This window comes from Tympanuchus pallidicinctus, unplaced genomic scaffold (genome assembly GCF_026119805.1).
Source record: "Tympanuchus pallidicinctus isolate F22 unplaced genomic scaffold, pur_lepc_1.0 scaffold8, whole genome shotgun sequence".
In the NCBI taxonomy this organism is placed as follows: domain Eukaryota; kingdom Metazoa; phylum Chordata; class Aves; order Galliformes; family Phasianidae; genus Tympanuchus; species Tympanuchus pallidicinctus.
The window spans coordinates 29,706,150-29,725,752 of NW_026294802.1; the positions used below are offsets into that span (position 1 = coordinate 29,706,150).

Here is a 19,603-nt window from a genome sequence, read left to right on the forward strand (position 1 = left end):
CAAGACTGTAGTGTGTGCCTTGTTGCTAAAAACATTGCATTGCTGTGAGACGTTCAAAAGAGCTCATGGGAATCAACCTAAATAACAGCTGGGGTTGTGCCTTCAAATCCCTTAGCGATTGTGGAAACTCCGCTCATCCATGCCTCAAACTTAATGCAACCAGAGTTCAGGGGTGTTATAAGGTTTTTGGGTGGGAATGTCAAACAAATGTATTTTGCTCAGTGCATAAACTATCTTTCTGTATTATAACATATAACCAGATGTTTTCTATTCTTTTTTAACTCCTAACTGTTTGTATGTCATGTATAAACCATAGCCTAAATTGAATTTAAAAGGGATATTTTGTTGACTAGATTTATTGTACACATCAATTTTTTTCAAAGAGCAATGAAATTTCTGCCGTGTTTGAATGTCTTTCCTCCTGGTCTGCTCTCTTTTGTAGTGTCTTTAGCCTCTAGCACTGTTGGTTTGGCTGGGCAGGTCGTCCACACAGAAACCACAGAAGTAGTGCTGACAGCTGACCCTGTAGTAGGGTTTGGGATACAGCTCCAGGGTAGCGTGTTTGCTACTGAGACCTTGTCTTCTCCTCCTCTCATTTCCTATATCGAGTCTGACAGTCCAGCAGAAAGGTGAGGTTCTTTTAGATGACTGCTAAGTGCATTTTGGTGAGCATTCCTTGGGGTGGTTTGGGCTTGTTGCTTTCAATTTGTGAGAAACTGCAAGGCTTTGCTCAATGGAAGAACGACAAGTAACAATCTGTCTGTTCTGATAGTGATATTTCACATGCTTGATCAGCCATAATAAGAATGGCAAGCACCAGTGCTTTTATCATCCAGAGGAGTCCCTCCAGCAGAAAACTGGAAGCTGTATTCATTCAAAAGCTAAAAAGATATTAAAAGACAAATAAAAAAATTCAGCGTGCAACAAAGAGAAGCCATATCCCATTCTGTTAAGTTTTGGTGCCTAACAAGATCTGAGAAAATTCTGTCTGAGTAATTATTTCCTTGCAACATTTCAGTTGTATTTTTATGTATGTTGTTTATCATTCCACGAGATCATGCAGAACAGTTGGAGTTGCATAGGCAGCTCTGAGCCTCCATGGCAGAGTTGCAACACCTGCAGCCTAGAGGCAGAGCCTGAGCTGATGTCCATGGGTAGAGTGGAGGCACCAAGCTGTGCTCGTCCTCCTGGCCCTGACACCTGAGAAGCACAGCCCATGTTGGTGGTACTGATAGTGTCGTGATGCAGAAGGGCAGTGGCAGCTGGTATCTCCCAGTGCCTGGGCACTCTGTGGTGCTGCTCTGCCACCTCTTCTTTAAGATTAGGCTGAGTGTGTCTGCTATTTCTGGTTCTGGTAACACGCACATCTGATGATTGTTTTGTGTCATTGTGTACCAAGATGTGGGGTCCTGCAAATTGGAGACAGAATAGTGGCAATAAACGGTATCCCTACAGAAGACAGCACTTTTGATGAGGCCAATCAACTGCTCAGAGACTCCTCCATCACCAACAAGGTCACTTTGGAAATAGAATTTGATGTTGCAGGTATGAATGTACTGTTATTCTGTTTTGCAAGAAAATCATGGGAGTAAATCCCAAGTATATTGCAAGTGTTAGGTATCAAAGATGGGGACTTTCTTCTCAAACACACCACTGAGTTTTCAAGTGACCTATTTGAAACATGTCTTTTTGTGCAGCTTTCTCATTCCACATAGCCCTGCAACATACTTCAGAACACAAATAGAAATGACAAGTCCTTAGAAAGATCTGATGACAGTCTCTTCTCTGAGTTATTTCCAGATATATTTCTGCCCTGAGGTAGAAATATTCTGCTTTGCCAAGACAGACCAGCTAATGAAATGTGTTGCTAGACAATGTGTTACTAGTATTAGTAACTAGTATTAGTAATAGGATGGGTAAGCAGAAAGTCCTGGAGAGTTTCACTTAACACTATCTTAAATCAACAATCTAATTAAAACTGTAGAAATTGCATTAGCAAAAGCTAGAAAAGTCATTGTTAATACTACTGGTGAACCTTTATTATTACTTCTGTCTTTCCTTTTTCTGTAATGTGTTTAAGCACACAATATGCCTGTGTAACCACAAATTGTGTAAATCAAGCAAGCACACTTAATCCATGTGCATTATCCCATTGTGTAAATAGTAAAAACTTTAAGACTTATGTGCTCGTCTGACAGTAGCTCCTTAGAAGTCTTGTTGGATGTGCTGTATTTTCCATAGTATAGTTATTGTTAATGATACTGTAAGTCATGATGCCAAAAGCAGGCTAAATGTCCTTACTGCAATTCTTGTGATCTTTCAGTATATGTATATTTAGTATACTATTAAAAAAAAAGGCCAAATACAACATGTGCTTCTGTATATATAGGAATTGGAATACTAAAAAGTAAGAAAACAAAATAACAAAAAAAATGACATCTAAGTATACCTGAAGTCACAGGGACTGTAAGGTTTGTGTTTCAGTTCCCAGACTTGTGTTCTTCCCATTTGCTCCATAACAGACTGATGATTAAACTCTCTTGCAACCTATATGTTTACATACCTACATAGCTGTAATTTTAATTACCTCCTTTTCAAGCAAGGGCCCAGACTTTTAGAAGCAGTAACGCAGAAAGTCAGAGTTCAAATGCAGTGCTGTATGGGGCTTTTTTTTGGCTCTGTCATCTTCAGATGATTCTTCATTAGCGATGTTTTCATCTCTTTCTTCCCAGTGGATGTAAAATCCATGGCAGTTGCCTTAGCAAACAGTTAAAAATATATTAGACCTACAGCAACAAAGAATTGAAATTCTTAAGACTTGATCTCCTTTCCTTCTAATTAAAATCTGTCTGCCAGTCCTAAAATTTTCATGCGCACTCACAAAAATTGCATACCAGCTAAAATCATGCAGTCTCAGCTGACTGCTGGTCTGTGCAATCTCCATAAATTCAGTTAAACCTTAGGAAAATAAATTGAGTTACTGTGAAATTACCAATAGAGGTATAAATCATACTTTGTATGTCCTACTTTCTTCACTTCAGCACCCATATTTCCTGCTGACTCGTAATGCTGATGTGATTTCATTAACTTACATGTGTCATTCCATGAAATGAGAATTGCTGTGTCTTATAAATTATTTAACATTTGAAGTTGTTTTTTGTATCTTTTTTTTTTTTAAACAGAATCAGTTATACCAAGCAGTGGAACATTTCATGTAAAACTACCAAAGAAGCATAACGTGGAACTTGGCATCACCATCAGCTGTAAGTGACAGTGCTTGCCTTTAAGACCACAGTGATGGAATAATATGCAGACAGTAGATCCTTATAGATTTGTGGATAGCTATAAGCTCATGCTTATAGCTAAATATAGCTTTATAAGCTTATAGCTTATAGCTTTGGTAAAAAACTTCTTTTTTCTTTTCCTAGAATGAGATGGTTAGCAGTTCCATGTCTCAGATGAAATATTATCTTGTAACAGATTTGTATCCTCTCCATCATTTATAGAGGCCATACGTTTGCTAGACCTAAGGCTTGACCTATTCCTTCATGTGTAATATATATGTAACTCTCATTAAAGTAAAATAAATTTTTAAATGTCAGTAGAATTAGATAAATTAGGTATGTGCACAAGAGAACGGCACAGAACTGAACCAGGGGACATTCAGACTGAATAGTAGGGAAAATTTGTTTACAGTGACAGTGGTCACACACTGGAACAGGTTTCCCAGTGAAGTGGTTGCTGCCCCTTGCCTGTCAGTGTTTGAGAGCCATTTGGATAATGGCCTAAATAACTTTTGATCAGGCAATTGGACTTGGTGATCTTTTAAAGTCCCTTCCAGCTGAACTATTCTATTCTGTGCTATGCCATGCCAAGCCAAGCCATTCTACTCCACGCCATTCCACTTAACCAGGCTTGTGGGTAAGTGGCTTTGTATAAAAAATATTTTTTGTCCCAAGACAAGATGTTTTTTGTTTGGAGTTTAATAGAACTGCTAAACTTGAAGATAGGTTGCGCCTATTATGGGGATTTTGGCTGGGTGAATAGCCACTCAGAGTCTGTGTTTAAGTCACAATATTCTTTTATTTGAGTTAACAGTGAAATAAGGAAGAGGTTTTAATTTTTAACATAATGGCACTACAAAACTGATCTACAAAACTGATGATGTTTCAATGAACTTACATCTAAGTAGGAATTACAAATAGGCAAGTTGAGTGTGTCTTTACAATACAAGTAGAATAGAGGCCTGTGACTGAGAAGTGGGATCACAGAATCATTTATAAAGAGAGAACTTGCTGAAGATCAAAATTCTAGCTGCAGTGATGAATTTACAATTTTATGCACTCTTCAGTCCTCTTGTAGTTCATCACACAAACTTTGTAAGATCTCCACAGGAGTTCAACAGTAAGTAGACTAAGAACTGGATCAGAGGAGAAAAGGTGAGATCTTCGGTGGACAAGGAAAGAAACTGAGAAGAGCCATAACAGGGAGACAAGAGACGAGGGAAGAGATTGAGGTGTGATAATGGGATGGGGATGCTGGGACTTTAACAAGAGGGCTGGATGTGGGTGAGCAGTAAGGTGAGTGAAAAGAAGCAGATGTGACAAGGAGCTGTTAAGCAGGGGAAAGAAAGTAATGTCAGGAAGATAGATGCATATTCATGCATGAGGCTTCTCATTCTCTGACATGGGCAAGGAAAGAAAGAGTAAAATGGATCTGATGTGGACTGTGAGCAGACTAACTATGCAAGGGACTGGAGCCCTTCCCAGGACTAGACCACAGGGTTCCTAATTTGCAGTGTTTTCTAGTAACAGCACATTTATCTTCTTCCATCCTGTCCTCTTCCACATGTAATTCTGCACTTGGATCTCAATTTTTTTATGCCTGCTTTTGGTCTTTACAAGTACAGGTTTGATAGTGTTTGATGTTTGATAGTGATTGTTTTTAAACGCTTTCTAAAATCAAAAGTAACTCTGAAATGAAACAAAACTAGAGGCTTAAGGTCATATAGTGTCACTTCAAACATCTTGTGTTAATTTGTGAGGATACCTTTCTTAATTCAGTGGTCAAATATTGCTTTCTCATTCTTCCTTCTCCACTCTCTGGGGCGAAATGAAACTTGCATAGCAGAGGGGATGAAGGCTGCATAATGAATGAGGAGGAGACAGCAAAAAGCAAAAGGAGGTGATCTCGCGGTCAAGAAAGTTTTATGCTACCCTTGAGAAATTATTTTTTTCCTTTTCCTTGTGATAGAACTGTACTGTGATGCCAGTCATTTCACAGGGAAAACGAAGAAGACAGAGGGAGAAAAAAGACTTTTTCCACACGTGACTACTTGATTTTCTGGAGAAACACTGGAGAACCTGAAGTCACTGTTGAAAAAATGCTGGGCAGTTACAACTGTTGCTGAAAATGCCAGCAGTTGGGCTTTGGACATAGAAACTGTTACATAATACAAACTATTGTAAGAAATTAGGGCATGGATATCTCAAATTGCTCACTGAAAAATGGTCGTACTTTGACTTAAAATTTGTTGTGCTTCTTTTCCTTATCTATAAAATGAGGAAAATACTACTCAATCTTCTTGCAGGGGACAGTCTATTTGCTAGTGTTTGGGAAGCAGTCTTAGGCAGCAGTGATGTGCAGTACAAAAGTTAAGGAGGCAACTGAAGACTTTATCTGTGCAACAGAACTTAAATAGTTTGTACTAAGATTGTCATGAACATTGGACTACCAGAACAAACCTACAAAGTGTGATATAGCTGCTTATTAAGGGCTTGTCAGCGTAGGGGAATTCGTTTCACACCAAGCTGTGTTTGCTTCCTGCAAAATGACTTTCATCCACCAGACAATACTACGGGGTAACTGACAAAATGCAGCTGGTTCAGGCTGCTTCAGTTTGAAACTTTAATAAGTTTGTGTACAACATCTCATCCTTTGTCTCCCTATGTACTCTGTGGATTCACATTTTGAGTGTTCTCTCTGCCCTTTTTTGATTTTTTTCTCTCTTTTTGGAACAATAAAGGACTGTTTTCTTTAGTACTGATAATTTTTTAAATCAGTTCAATAAAAAGTGTCTCAACACACAAATCTCAAAGAACAAGCATTGTACTTGCACGTGACCTCAGAGATTTATGAAACAACACAGAAGGTAAAACATTGTATTAAAAAAAAAGTTTACAAAAGAGATATTTCAGAATTTTAACAAGATACCAACTGGGAGACACCACTGGGAGGCTTTCCCAAGGTATTCAAGTAAATCATAGAACTGACATATAAGACATATTTGACCTCTGGCATGCAAGTGTGAGAAAGAAGCTATGAAAGTCAGATATCTTGCAAAAAGTTAACTGCTGTTCTCAAATTGGAACATATGCACTTTCCTGAAAGCCTCTGTTTTAGAGAAGTTTCTAAAAGATCTTCAAATTTTTCAGACTTCTGTCTTCTGCACTTTTAAGATGCTACATATGAAATATGGCACATCACCAGTATTTAAACAATTCTTGTGGATGTTCAGAGGCTTTCTCAGCCAGGGCAGCCAGCGTTAAGAAGATCTGTTAGAGCACTATTTTGGAAATGTCTTTATTAATACACCTCATGATTGCTGTAGAAGTGGATCTGTTGTTTTCTACCAAAGAGAAGAATCATGAGTCGGGCTGTGGACTCTTTTCTCACCTCAGCAGCTCTAGGCGGTGTGCATCCTGACAGTTGACACAGCGTTCTCTAAGGGCATATCTTTCACCAATTCTCAATTTCTGATCCCACTGCTTGCATCCCATCAGCTGTCCAAAGCAATGCACTCACTGAAGCTGTGAGCCAAGAATCAGTCCTCTGGATGCAGTCAGTCATTGTTCTTTTCTTCCTCTGGGGTAGCTAACCCAGAGATCCAAAAGTCAAATGAAATTGCTAAGCTGCACTGTGAACGGCCAGCAGAACTTGCCAAGGGAAACCTGGCAAATGCTTTTGCACAAGTAGTTAAAGAATGGCAGTGACTGGCATTGTAGAGCAGAGCATCATTTTAATGATGATGGACAGTCAGCAAATAGAGAATAACATCAGACACTTCTAAGAAGAGGTGAGGTATTAACTTGAATATTACTGGAGTTGCAGTGGTTCATTGCACTGTCCAAAGTGGGCAGAAGTGTGCAATGCTTAATGCTCAGCAGCAGCACAGAGGAGAAATGTTACTCAACAAAAGGGACACATCTATTTCAGAAGAAGCAATGAGCCGTCGTGAAGCAAGCATCCACATGGTGTCAGCTGTATCTGTGTAGATGTGGTGACTGTGTCAGCCCAGCCTAAGTGTGGCAGTTATCCACAGTATCTGATTCACTGAAAAGCAGATAGCTCCTTTCTCATCCAGGCAGCACTATCTTCATGCCTCTGCTGTAAACACTGAATGAGATAAGAGCAGACGTAAAGAATGTGGTATAGCCCACTCTAGAAATTTTGCCAGAACAGCTCTGTTTGGAATCTGCTGACACCAATCTTCCCTTGTACATTGGAGCTACTTTATGAGGTATCATGTAGCTGTGCCATGGTATCTTCACATGGTTGAGTCCTAGCCTAATCCAGAATTCAGACATACCCAATTAAATTCTCTTTGCACTAGTCACCTTAGTTCTGGAATTTTCTAGTTTTTAAAAAGTAGACTTTGCAGTCTTGGTGACATGCTGCTGCCATTTGTATTAATCTATCTATAGAATAGAGGAAGGGGAGAAATACAATGCAGATAAATAATGTGTAGGAAATATTGATTTCAAGATATAATTTTAGCCTGTGTGCATTTATAAAAATAACAACAGATGCTTGTATCTATTCTTTATTACAGCTCCATCCAGTAGAAAACCAGGGGACCCTCTAGTTATTTCTGATATCAAGAAAGGAAGTGTTGCTCACAGGTAAGATATCCAGTAAAAATCTGTTTCCACTGCATAGCCAGCTAGACTCAAACAGAGGAAACCTGTAGGAACCTTCTGCTTTTATTTAGTGCACAGCAGTTACATGTGAAACGTCCAGCGTGTTAAGAAATAATTGTTAAAAAAAAAAAATCTATACTGTTTCCTTATTAGTGTTTATACTTTCTAAAATACTTTAATATTACTAGCATTTCATGTAATCTTATTTACTTGTTCACAGGACCGGGACATTAGAACTGGGTGATAAGTTGCTTGCAATTGATAACATCCGACTCGACAATTGCTCAATGGAAGATGCTGTTCAGATCCTTCAGCACTGTGAGGACCTTGTGAAGTTAAAGATCCGTAAAGATGAAGACAATTCTGGTATTAACAATGAACCTATTTCAGATTCTTACATATTTGCAGGTTTACTCTTTTGCGTTTAGATTTTAGTGAAATGGTTTTGCCAAACACTGCAGATTTTTGCTAATGCCAAAGTGAAATATATATATAATATATATTTATTATTTATTATGTTATCATTATATTAGTATTATATATTATGTAGTAGTTTTATATATATATATATATACATATATATTTATATATACACATACATACACACACACACAATTTTGTATTATCTAAGTGGTATATTGCCTGCAGAAGCTGCGCTGCAAAAAGAAATCTTTGGTTTTCTGCAAACCAAAGATACCCTTCAGGTATAAACATAGAAAGTTGATCTTTCCCTTATCAGTATATTGAAATTTTCTCTACTTTTAAGACTGACCTGCTGGTCATGCTTCTCTTAATGCAGCCCAGGATACAGTTGGCCTTCTGGGCTGCGGGAGCACATCGTAGCTCATATTGAATCTTTCATCAACTGACACTCCCAAATCCTTCTCAGGGCTGCTCTCAAGCCACTCTCTGCCCAGACTGTATCTGTGCTTGGGATCGCCCTGACGCAGGTCCTTGCACTTGGCCTTGTTGAACTCCATGAGGTTGGCATGGGCCCATCTCTCTGGATTGCATCCCTTCCCTCTAGAATGTCAACTGCACCACTCAGCTTGGTGTCATTGCAAATTTACTGAGGGTGTTGTTGATCCCACTGCCCATATCACCTACAATAACACTGGTCCCAGCACTGATCCCCAAGGAAGGTCACTCATCACCAGTCTCCACTTGGACATTGAGCCATTGATCACAACTTTCTGAGTGCAACCATCCAGCCAATTCCTTATCCATGGAGTGGTCCATCCATCAAATCAATTTTTCTCCAACTTGGCAAACAGGATGTCATGCAGAACAGTGTCAAACGCTTGCAGAAGTTCAGGTAGATGACATCAGTTTTTCTTCCTTTATCTATGATGCTGTAACTCCATCTTAAAAGGCCACCAAGTACATCAGACATGACTTGCCCTTGGTTGGGGCAATACTGGGGCAATGTTGGTTACCTCCAATCACCCTGTCTTTATTTTCCATGAGCCTTAGTAGGGCTTTCAGGAAGATCTTTTCCATCATCTTGCCACAGATGAGACATAGGTGAGACTGACCAGCCTGTAGTTCCTGCTTCCATTCCCTACAGACTTTCTTTTTGTACTTAAGTAAGTCCAGGAGCTCCTTGTTGATCCATGGAGATGTCCTGGAATTCTTGCTTGCCTTCCTTTTTCTTGGGATGCACTGCTTCTGGGCTTTCAGGAGATGGTCCTTGAATACTGACAAGCTTTCTTAGGCTCCTCTTCCCTCCAGGGCTTTATCCCACATCCCCCTGCCAGGCAGTTTCCTGAAGAGTTCAAAGTCCATTCCCCTAAAGTTCAGTGTAGCAAGCTTGTTGCGCACGCTTTTAGATGCCCTAAGAATCTTCAAACTCCAGAATTTCATGGTCACCACAGCCAAAGCTGCCCTTTAGCTTCACATTACTCACTAGCCCCTCATCATTGGTGAGGACAGAGTCCATCACAGCACCTTTTCTTTTGGGTTTCTGTATCACTTGAAAGAGGGAGTTATCATCAATATATTCCAGGAACATCTTTGATTTCTGGTACCCTGCTGTATTGTCCTTCCAACAGATATCAGGGTGGTTGAAGTCTCTCATGAGAACCATGTTTTGTGAATATGAAGCAGGTCCTTTCTGTTCATAGAGGGCCTCATCCACTCAGTCTTCCTGATCGGGCAGCCTGTAGCAGTCTCCCACTACAATGTCTTTTTCCCCTGCCTTCCCTTTAACCCTAACCCATAAGCTCTCAGTCAGCTTATCATCTATCCCCAGGTGGAGCTCTATGAACTGATATGAACTGATATAAGCTGGTCGTTGATGTAGAGGGCAACACCCTCTATCCTTCTACCCTGCCTGTCTCTCCTAAAGAGTTTATACCATCAATTCCTACGTTCCAGTTACGAGAGCTATTCCATCATGTCTCAGTGATGCCAATGGCAGCACAGTCCTGCCCATAATTCTTCTTGCTTGTTCCCCATGCTCCATGCATTAATATACTGGCATTTGAATTGGGCTACCATTAAGGCTGATTTATCAGTTGGAGTTCCCTTATCCTGCACCTTAGGTACTGACCTGTGATCCAACTCCAGGTCCAGGGCAACCATTACCATCACCAGGCTCAAAGTGGGATGGTTTGATTACCCTCCCCCTAGCAAGTCTATCTTAAAGCCCTCCTGATTAAATTGGAAAGCTTGTTGCCAAAGATGATTTTCTCCTTCACTGAGAGATAAACCTCATCCTACCCCAGAAGACCAGATTTCTCAAAACTGGCTCCATGATCTAAGTAGCCAAATCCCTGTTCATGACACCGTCCCCTTAACCATTTAACCATTGATTTTTTTTAATTCTATCAGCCCTTTCCCTTCCCATTCCCCTAACCAGGAGCACTGATGAGAAGATTACCTGTGCTCCCGTGTTCTTCACTCCCAAATCTGTTCCAGCTGCCTTGAACTGATAGGCCCCTACAGCTCACCAGTGCTATTCATCTCTCAGAGGACTGAATCATCAACAGGCACCAAAAAGGACACTGCAAACCACAAGGACACAATGGTCACAGAGCAACCAAGTGTGTGCTGCTGTCATTCTTGCACTTTTTGCTATCTTTTCCATTCTGATTGATGTTATCATTCAGTACTTTGTAATAAAGTAAAGAAAACAGGTTTATGTTAGAATGCTGCCCATTACATTTTACTTTCTCATAATCTAAAAAAATATCTGTTCTCTCGCTTTTGCAAAAACAGGCACTTAGCACTGGCATTGGGACTGATGCAAACCCTTTCAGCCACTTTAAATGCTTACTGGTAGGTGTAGGCTGACACACATCATTAGAATGCAAGCCACAGAAATACAATCTTTTTTTAATATTCACTGCTGCTCCCACTCCTTGTAGTCCCTCTTGATATTCTTCAGGTTACTAACAGCAGTGTCACTGGTGCCTATGTGAAACAGCAGCAGTGGGTAGTAGTTTGTGGGACATACAAGTCTGGCAGCCTCTGTCACAGAATGCTCTTTTCCTTCAGCTGCTTTTGAAAGCAGATAGTTTCATCTCAATATGACCAGTGCAAAACAAAGACAGATTTCTTGCTAACCTCCCACATGTGCTTTTTTGAGGAGAGGAAAGCAGGGAGGAGTAGTTCTTCCTCCCTAGGTTCTTGTTCCCCCTCTGTCTTTCTAGTATTACCTTCTTCTGGTATTCATTTAACGTATTTGTAGCTTCTAGCTCTTCCTTCTGTCTACTCCTGGTTTTCTTTGCTCTCTCTATACTTCACCTTTCTGTAGATGATTTTAGATAGCTCAGAGCTGTGTCCCCCAGAGAAATATTCAAAGAATTATCCACAATTGCATCACTACAGGAAAAGAAAGAAGGAAATTCTCAAAAGCATAAGACTCCCCAACATCTTAATTTGATTGCATTTCCTCCCCAGGTAGAAGCATGTTTTCAGAGCAATTTTTCCTTTTTTTTTTCCTGCTAGTTTCTAAATCTGAGGATAATGTTATCTCCTGAATAACCTAATGGCTACCAGCCTTTTTAGCGTATCAGAATTGTTTGCTTTCATGGGAGAACTGGCCTTTATTCTGAATTCAGGCCACTTTTAGGCCTCTTTTTTTTTTAATAGCTTTCATTTGTACTGCCTGGAAAGAACACCAAAGAGAGTAGTGTAGCAATTTGACATTTGTTGCATTCTACCATTAATTTTCTTAACTAGAGCTCTCCAGAAGAAAGGCAAAATGGACTGGTCTACTTTCTAGTCAGTCACTAAGATCTATAAACTTCCAACTCTCATGTGGCAGGACTGCTGCATGATAAATACCTTCTCATCCACTTGCCACTGGTAAAAGAGAAATGTTAGCATTGTTTCAGTCCCTAGTAGATGCTGGCTATTGCATTTTCAATTAGCTTGGGGGATTACTCTTCATCCTTCTGTTGAAGTCCTGTAACATGTCAATGCCACACCTGTGTAAACATTATCAGCGTCAGGTCTCAGAGGATTTGTCATTGCCCCAGGAACACTCCAACAGGCAAGCCAGAGCAATCTACTATAGAAAAATCTGCTTTGGCAGGGAGGTTGGATTAGATGATCTCCAGAGGTCTTTTCCAACCCCAACCAATCTGTGATTGCTCTGTGGAATGATTCTGTTCACAATAGCAAGTGGGAAATAGGGGGGATTTGGGATGGAAGGAAACTAGACCTAAATTTTCTGCAAACTGGGAAGAAGCAAACTAACATCAAAGATATTAGGGTTTCTCCAGCTCTGCTGAAGTATCACATGCAGTGTTAGAAGGAAGCAATACTTTGAATCTGTGGAGTGACGCAGTTTTCTTTTTCTCCTCTTAAAATTTTTCATTGACTGCAACAAAAATGTGAGCATTTGAATTTTCTGACTTGTCTGAAGTTAGTTCTAGTCACATTTACTCACTGTGCATCTTAGACATTTTCCATACTTACTGAATCATTCAAAATGTCATTACCCACAGATCTAGAAAATGTTGCTTGCCAGGCCACACACCGTGGCTGAATACCAATATCATAAGATGGGCAAGGGAGCATTTGACCTGAGGAGAAATAGGAGAAATTTGACATTTAAAGTTTTAAAATATACCTTCACAATTAAAAGATACTCCAGTGGATTTCTCTCCTACTGTGGTACATCTTAGATAATATGTGAAGGACATGCTCTGTATGATAAAGCAACCTTTCTTGTTGATGCAGCACCAACTAGGTACCACTCACAGAAAATACACTTAGCTTAGCCAGAGATAAATTCTTTACATCTATGATGATTATTTGGTGAGACTAAAATTTCAAAATAATACAAAAGTCATGCAAATAGGGAAATAAATAAAATTGAATGGAATTCTTATTCAATTCAGTTAATAATTCAGAAGCTATTTTTTATTCAATTATGAAAGCTTAAAATTTCTCCATTAAAAAGAGGGGATGTATTACAGCTTGTCTTAGTAAGACAGATGTTCATCTTATGATGACTTTTGGCCTTTCCCACAACTTTTTTAAGGAAGTTAGTTTTAAAAAGTTTTGAAGTCTCCTTTGTTACAAATCCCTCCCATTCAGTTCAAGGAACAGAAAAGTTCTGGCATTTACTAAGCCATTAGTAAAGTATTTCTTCTCTAATAAAATAGCCTGACGTCACATTTTAATAGGAAGAAGATACTAAGATTTTAAAAGTCCTGTTACAGTAAGGAGAGTTGTTTTAGCGACGTCAATATAAGCATGTTCTTATAAATAAAGAAGAAATAAAGAAGAAATAAAGAAGAAAAAACAAGATGGTTGTTTTCTTTCTAAATAATCCAGTAGAGTATGATGAAGAAGTGTACTGAAATATAATCCTGAAAATGTTTTTGATTACCAGTCACTAGATTGAATGTGTTGTTTTTTTCATTCCCTCTTTCATAAGAAACCAACTGCATCTGTTTGGCATTTATTGCAGATGAGCAGGAGAGCTCGGGAGCAATTATTTATACTGTTGAGCTCAAGCGCTATGGTGGACCTCTTGGAATTACAATCTCTGGTACAGAAGAGCCTTTTGATCCCATAATCATTTCCAGCCTTACAAAAGGAGGATTAGCTGAAAGGTATATTGGAAGGCAAATTACTTTAATTCTTTTTGTCAAGATAAAGATTAATTTTGTTGACCCTACCATGCTAATTTTCATGTTTTAGCAGTTCTTTGGATCTGAGTTTATAACATTTTCGCTGTCATTTTGTGATGTTTACTGAGTTCGGGAACATGAGGAATATCTTAACAGGATGTTCTTGCATGTACTATGCAAATCAGAGCAAATTGTGATCTGTATTTCAGATATCACTGGAAAAGCTACTCAGTCACAGGAACATTCTTTTAAAGGTGGTAGCCTTTTGTATTAGGACAGGTGAGGAAAGCACTAAATGTATCTAAGTTTATCTGTGTGTCTGTGTACGCACTCACTTATACCATAGCTATCTGAGGAGCAGAAACTCTCCTCATGGTAAGTAATGGATAGAGAGTAATTGAAATGCTAAGGTCCTCTGTCACCTGTCACCATTAAGACAGGTAGAGCCATTGCAACTTGTATGTTTCATGGTTGTTTCAGAGAAAAAAACACAACAGAACTGTTTTACAGAACACAAAACATGATTGTTTTGCTCAGCCAGAACAGGAGTGCATTTACACAAAGAGAATTTGTTTTCTACCTGTGATGCAATCCATCTGGAAAGCCACATTGGTAAATAGCAGGCTGCTTGCTCTCGCTGCCATTATCTGTTCTGTGACTCTAGAAACATTACATTAATTTCAAAATCTATCCAACTGTCTGAGATTATTCTTACTCAGATGAACTGCAATGAATATCATCCACAGCTTATTAACTACTGCAGTAACACTGAAATCTGAATCTCCATCCTTCGGCTCTGCTGTTGTCACCACAACAAAGGTGACTTGCTTCAAGCGTTTCTAACAATAGAATTACTATGAATGCAAAACAAAAGAAAGATGAGAGTTTAATGCCTCCAAATATGCAAAGAAATGGTCTCTTTTTTTTGTTTTTTTTTTGTTTGTTTGGTTGGTTGGTTTTTTTTTGCTGCTCTTCTAATGTTTAATTTCTCTCTTGCTGTAGAACTGGGGCAATCCACATAGGCGACAGAATCCTAGCAATAAATAGTAGCAGCCTAAAAGGAAAGCCTTTGAGTGAAGCCATTCATTTATTACAGATGGCAGGAGAAACTGTCACCTTGAAAATCAAGAAGCAGACAGATGGTAAGTATGGCCAAAGTAGCATCAGTGATCTTTAATGAGTTGTTTTTACAGATTACGAAGCGTTTAGGCTGTCTCCGGAGAAGATGTCAGGTCAGTAGCAGAAAAAGCATGTTCTTAGAACTGCATTAATGACCATCCCCCACCCTTTTGTTTTTTGTTTTTTGTTTTTTAATAATCCTGTTCAGCTACCAGTCCCAAGAAGTTTTCTGTCCCTGTGGGTCATATAACTGAACTGAGTGATGCTGAAGATGAAACTTCTGCTACACAGAAATCTGGCAAACTCTCAGACATCTATTCTGCTACAGTCCCCAGTGTTGACAGCGCGGTAGAGTCATGGGATGGCTCTGGTATTGATACCAGCTTTGGAAATCAAGGTACTATCAAGAGTGCTATCAGTGTTTAAAGTGGAAATTATTGTCTTCCTGGTTGACCTTCCTTTGCCCTAAAGACAACCTTGCTTGTACTAAGTTTAAACCTTTTACTTTGTAATGCGGTGGTGTGTTATAACCACACACCTTGGCAGGCAACATGAATTCTTATGCGTGGCTGGCCTCAAATACGTTCTTTTATGACGATGTGCTGTGTTATGAAGCATTTATCAATACATTAACAGGCTTTTGTTAGCTTTTCTGACATCTGAATAGCCCAGTCCATAGCTCAGATACAACTAAATGAGTTTATCCTTCAAATATAGATCAGTGCAAAGCACAGATCACTCTAAAGGTGTTCATGAATTTGATGCCCACAGGCAGTAATTTTTAACAGACAACAGATTTATTATAAAATGCTGAAGGGAGAAATTTAAACATTGCTCATGATTTGTAAAATTTGCTTCTCCCTCATTACTGCAGTATGGACAATTAACTTTCAGCCCTCAAAAACTATTTTTCAGTTGAAAGACATGATTTTATACTAAGTTTTATACTTCTGTTTGACTTGTTTCAATAAGATTTTCAGTATTTTTTTTTTAAATAAGAATGGTTTGTTTGAAACAAGGTCAAGAAGTAGCTGATGTTACTGCTAATGTCTATTTTTTTTTGTTCTTTAACTTTTAAATATTTCTTAGCCTTACTGCACGTATTTTGTCATAAACTTTCCTTTCCACAGGATGGTCTCAATACTCATAATTACAACTCCTGTTTTCTACGTTTTACTTTTAACTTACATAACATTTTATTTTATACCCAATGTAATGAGCTGATCTCCTCCTGTGTAATTTGTATTTCACTGGAGTTAGAATTGGAATGAATTTGCTGCCTTTCTTGTTTTTAACTGCTCTGGCTAGCTTATCAAAACACATCATGTTAGAGTTTCTTCTGTTTGTTTTTGTTGTTGTTGTTGCTTGTTTGTTTTGTTTAAAGTTCTAGGGAATATATTTCTGAGAAAGTGAGAAAATGATGGCTCTCATTTTGTATTTGAATTGATTACATCTGAGGCAAATTATTCAACTGTGGAAAGAACTGAGGTCCAGAGTGCTCTCTTAAATCCTGGTCATTCAGACTCCATACCAAAAATTAAACCACTGTCTCAAAATGTTTTTTATGTCTCCCTTAAGTAAATCACCCCATGCTTGGCTGGGTCCACGGTACTTCTCTTAAGCAGCCTGAGTGTAATCAGAGTTGCACTTTACTGTGTGCAACTCTCTTGCTGTGGTACTACTGTGACCCACATTTCTATTAAAGTTCACTCTGTCTTGACCTGTCAAGTTGTTTGGCTTCTTTCCAAACCTTTTTTGGTGTAAGTACAGGCAAAGCAAAATGAGGAGTTTGGGGAATGTTTCTGGAGCTCCAGATAATGCTTTATCCTATTAGTTGCTAATTCAGTGCTGGTGAGACATCCTTTTTCTCCTTGAATTGACACCCTGTTTTGTACCATTGTCTGATATGTGTGCCTTAGTAATCTGGAGGATTCCCCACACAACAGTCACATTTTCACATCCAAAACCCTTCATAGAATTTAGGAGTCCGTTAATGTTTGTCAGTTAGCTGGAAAAAAGCACACAATTCTGTGGTTGCCTGGGATTTAAGGGAGACAGGTCTGGACTGATATATGGAAGTGAATTGCCCTCCTTAGAGAGGTGACGGCAGTGATATGGGTTAGCCATCAACAAAACAGAATTTTCTAATACACAACGCGCATCAGAAAATGCCAACTACAGAGACTGAAAAAGGAATTTGTCAAGGTGAAATATGTATGTACAGCAGTTCTACTGTACTGCAATTTGTGTACCGGATCACCATCAGATTGTGACAAGCTAATCCATATGTTCTTTTTAGTATGTTGCTTAAAAGCTGGACTCCATTGGCTTCCTACTTGCAATTTAAATTAGAATTAATTCAGTAAAAGAAAAGCTATTCAGCTACCACTAATGTTGCTTTTAAGATAAAAGCATGCAGAAAAAACTCTTCACATACCGAGGCTGTCTAATGCCACTTGCACAGCCTTGAAACACTTGGAAATAGCTGAGAGAAAAGTCTCTTTCTGCAAGTTGAGCTTTCCAAGGGTGTTTATTGTTCCCAGGTGCACATCTCCTGAGACGGGTCTCTCCTCAGCTTTCCTAGTGAAAAGCAACAGCCCTGACAAGAGCAAGTCCTCTCTGCCCAAAGGGTCATGCTGTGTAGGTCGTGCATGTTGAGTCTTTTCTCAAGGCAGCACAGCTACACAGAGTTGTGACGGCTGTGACAGCACAGTCCTACACCTGTGTTACTGATCCCTTGCCCCATCAACCTCCTTCCTGGTGGGGCACTTAATCCAGCCTCTGTGCCATACCAACTTTTGCATCTAAATAGCCATAATGCAGATCAGCAGTGTGCAAAATTGATCCTAATACGTCCCTAATTTTTGGCTGCATTGCTTCCAAATTTGAGGAAATTACTAAGAAGAAAGAACTGTCTTGCTTGTCCTCTAAAAAGTCAAGTTTGTATGTTTCTTTTAATGAATCCTTTCAAACTCCATTTAATAGATCTGAAGTACTTTTTCCTTAATAGATTAAGTTTTGGATATTTCATACATGATCAAGTTAACACATGGTGGACATTCGTAACTTATTCACTAATATTCAAAGTCAAGTCAAATTGGAAACTGATAAACTTGTGGAAATGTCCTGCACAAAGTGTTGGAAGTAGATGAGACAAAGGATAGAAAATCTGAGTTGGATATATTTAAGATTTTGTTTTTGATCAACTTTCACAGAAGAAGCTTTAGAGCACTGCTAACCTGGGATAATGTGGTATTAATGAGGTAATTTATTATGCTAAGTATCTGCTGCTACCACTACTACTACTACAGTAGCAATAATTATCAGCCCACGTTCAAGTTCTAGAGAACCTAGTTTTAAAGGTCTACTTTTTTGTCCTTACAATATATACAGTGTCATGAATATACAATTCATCTTTTTAGGACCCAGCTATCAGGCTTCAGGATACAACTTCAATGCCTATGAATGGAGGAGTCCTAAACAGAGGGGCAGTTTGTCCCCTCCAAGCAGACCACGAAACCACCCATTTCATGACACAGCACTGAGCGATGATGAATGGGACCGACCTACGGCAAGCAGGTAAGCTCTTGTTCAAGTTTCTGTTTTCTTATCTTCAGCTGCATTGATGCCTCAAATAAGGACGTTTATTGTATAGAATGAAATTATTATTTTCTAACTCATCTATAGCAGCTCATTCCCTAAATATGAGTTATAGTATTTGTGATTAATGAAACTTATCAGAGTATATAAATGGTGTTTGTGGAAGATTATGATGCCAAAAACAAGGCACATATTTATTTTCAGTTACTTAAAAACAAACAAACAGAAACAGAACAAAACAAAGATTTCAGTACTCATTGTACCTGTTGGTCAGGACTTGCACATCCTTCACTAGAAATACACACATTCTAGAGATACTGCACATTGTGTAGTATCACAGTGAGCCTGAAGTCTCAGTTTATAGTTTAGTACAGCAGAAAATCTTTCCTCTATAAGCCTGCTGGATAAGTAAATCCGTAAGTTTTAAATCAGTTAGCTTTGAAATGTAAATCAAGGCAGGGTTTAGATGACTGTGCAGCTTTTTGGAAGCTGACTGATAAATCCTCCGATACAGCAGATTGCCCAATGGCATTTTATATGGGGACGAGTCTGTCAGGATGATACAAGTGTGAATACTCAGCCTCTGTCCAGCTCCTCTGGTCCCTGGCCAGAAATATGCTAGAAGTTTTCATAGGCTATTAATGGAAACCATTTAATAAAGGAAACAATTGTTTCCTTCCCATTTTTAGTAAGTGTGCTGTCTTTAATGTGAGAGCAGTATTTTTATCCACATTAAAAGCTCATCTTTTGGTTCCCAGATAAGGTGCAGCCTCAGATTCCAGATCACCTGCTGTTTTACAATTACATAAGTAATAGGTTGAAAAAGTTGATGAGCAGTGAACCAGAAAGCCAGACTGTAAAATGCAGAATATTCTA

At 38.9% G+C, this 19,603-nt stretch overlaps 2 protein-coding genes across 12 annotated transcripts in view; both read left to right on the forward strand.

The window, feature by feature from the left end:
* The window catches only part of LLPH (LLP homolog, long-term synaptic facilitation factor), a 414,220-nt gene that overhangs the window by 318,396 nt on the left and 76,221 nt on the right, over window positions 1–19,603 (forward strand). The window lies entirely within an intron of this gene.
* GRIP1 (glutamate receptor interacting protein 1) overlaps window positions 1–19,603 on the forward strand; it is a 309,325-nt gene that overhangs the window by 274,315 nt on the left and 15,407 nt on the right. For all 11 annotated transcript variants that reach the window (XM_052669096.1, XM_052669099.1, XM_052669104.1 and 8 more), the window contains 9 exons: window positions 443–629; window positions 1,400–1,545; window positions 3,183–3,263; window positions 7,832–7,901; window positions 8,140–8,285; window positions 13,846–13,990; window positions 15,011–15,150; window positions 15,336–15,524; window positions 18,550–18,706. In XM_052669096.1, the coding sequence (XP_052525056.1) occupies window positions 443–629; window positions 1,400–1,545; window positions 3,183–3,263; window positions 7,832–7,901; window positions 8,140–8,285; window positions 13,846–13,990; window positions 15,011–15,150; window positions 15,336–15,524; window positions 18,550–18,706 (1,261 nt within the window). The remainder of the gene's footprint in view (window positions 1–442; window positions 630–1,399; window positions 1,546–3,182; window positions 3,264–7,831; window positions 7,902–8,139; window positions 8,286–13,845; window positions 13,991–15,010; window positions 15,151–15,335; window positions 15,525–18,549; window positions 18,707–19,603) is intronic.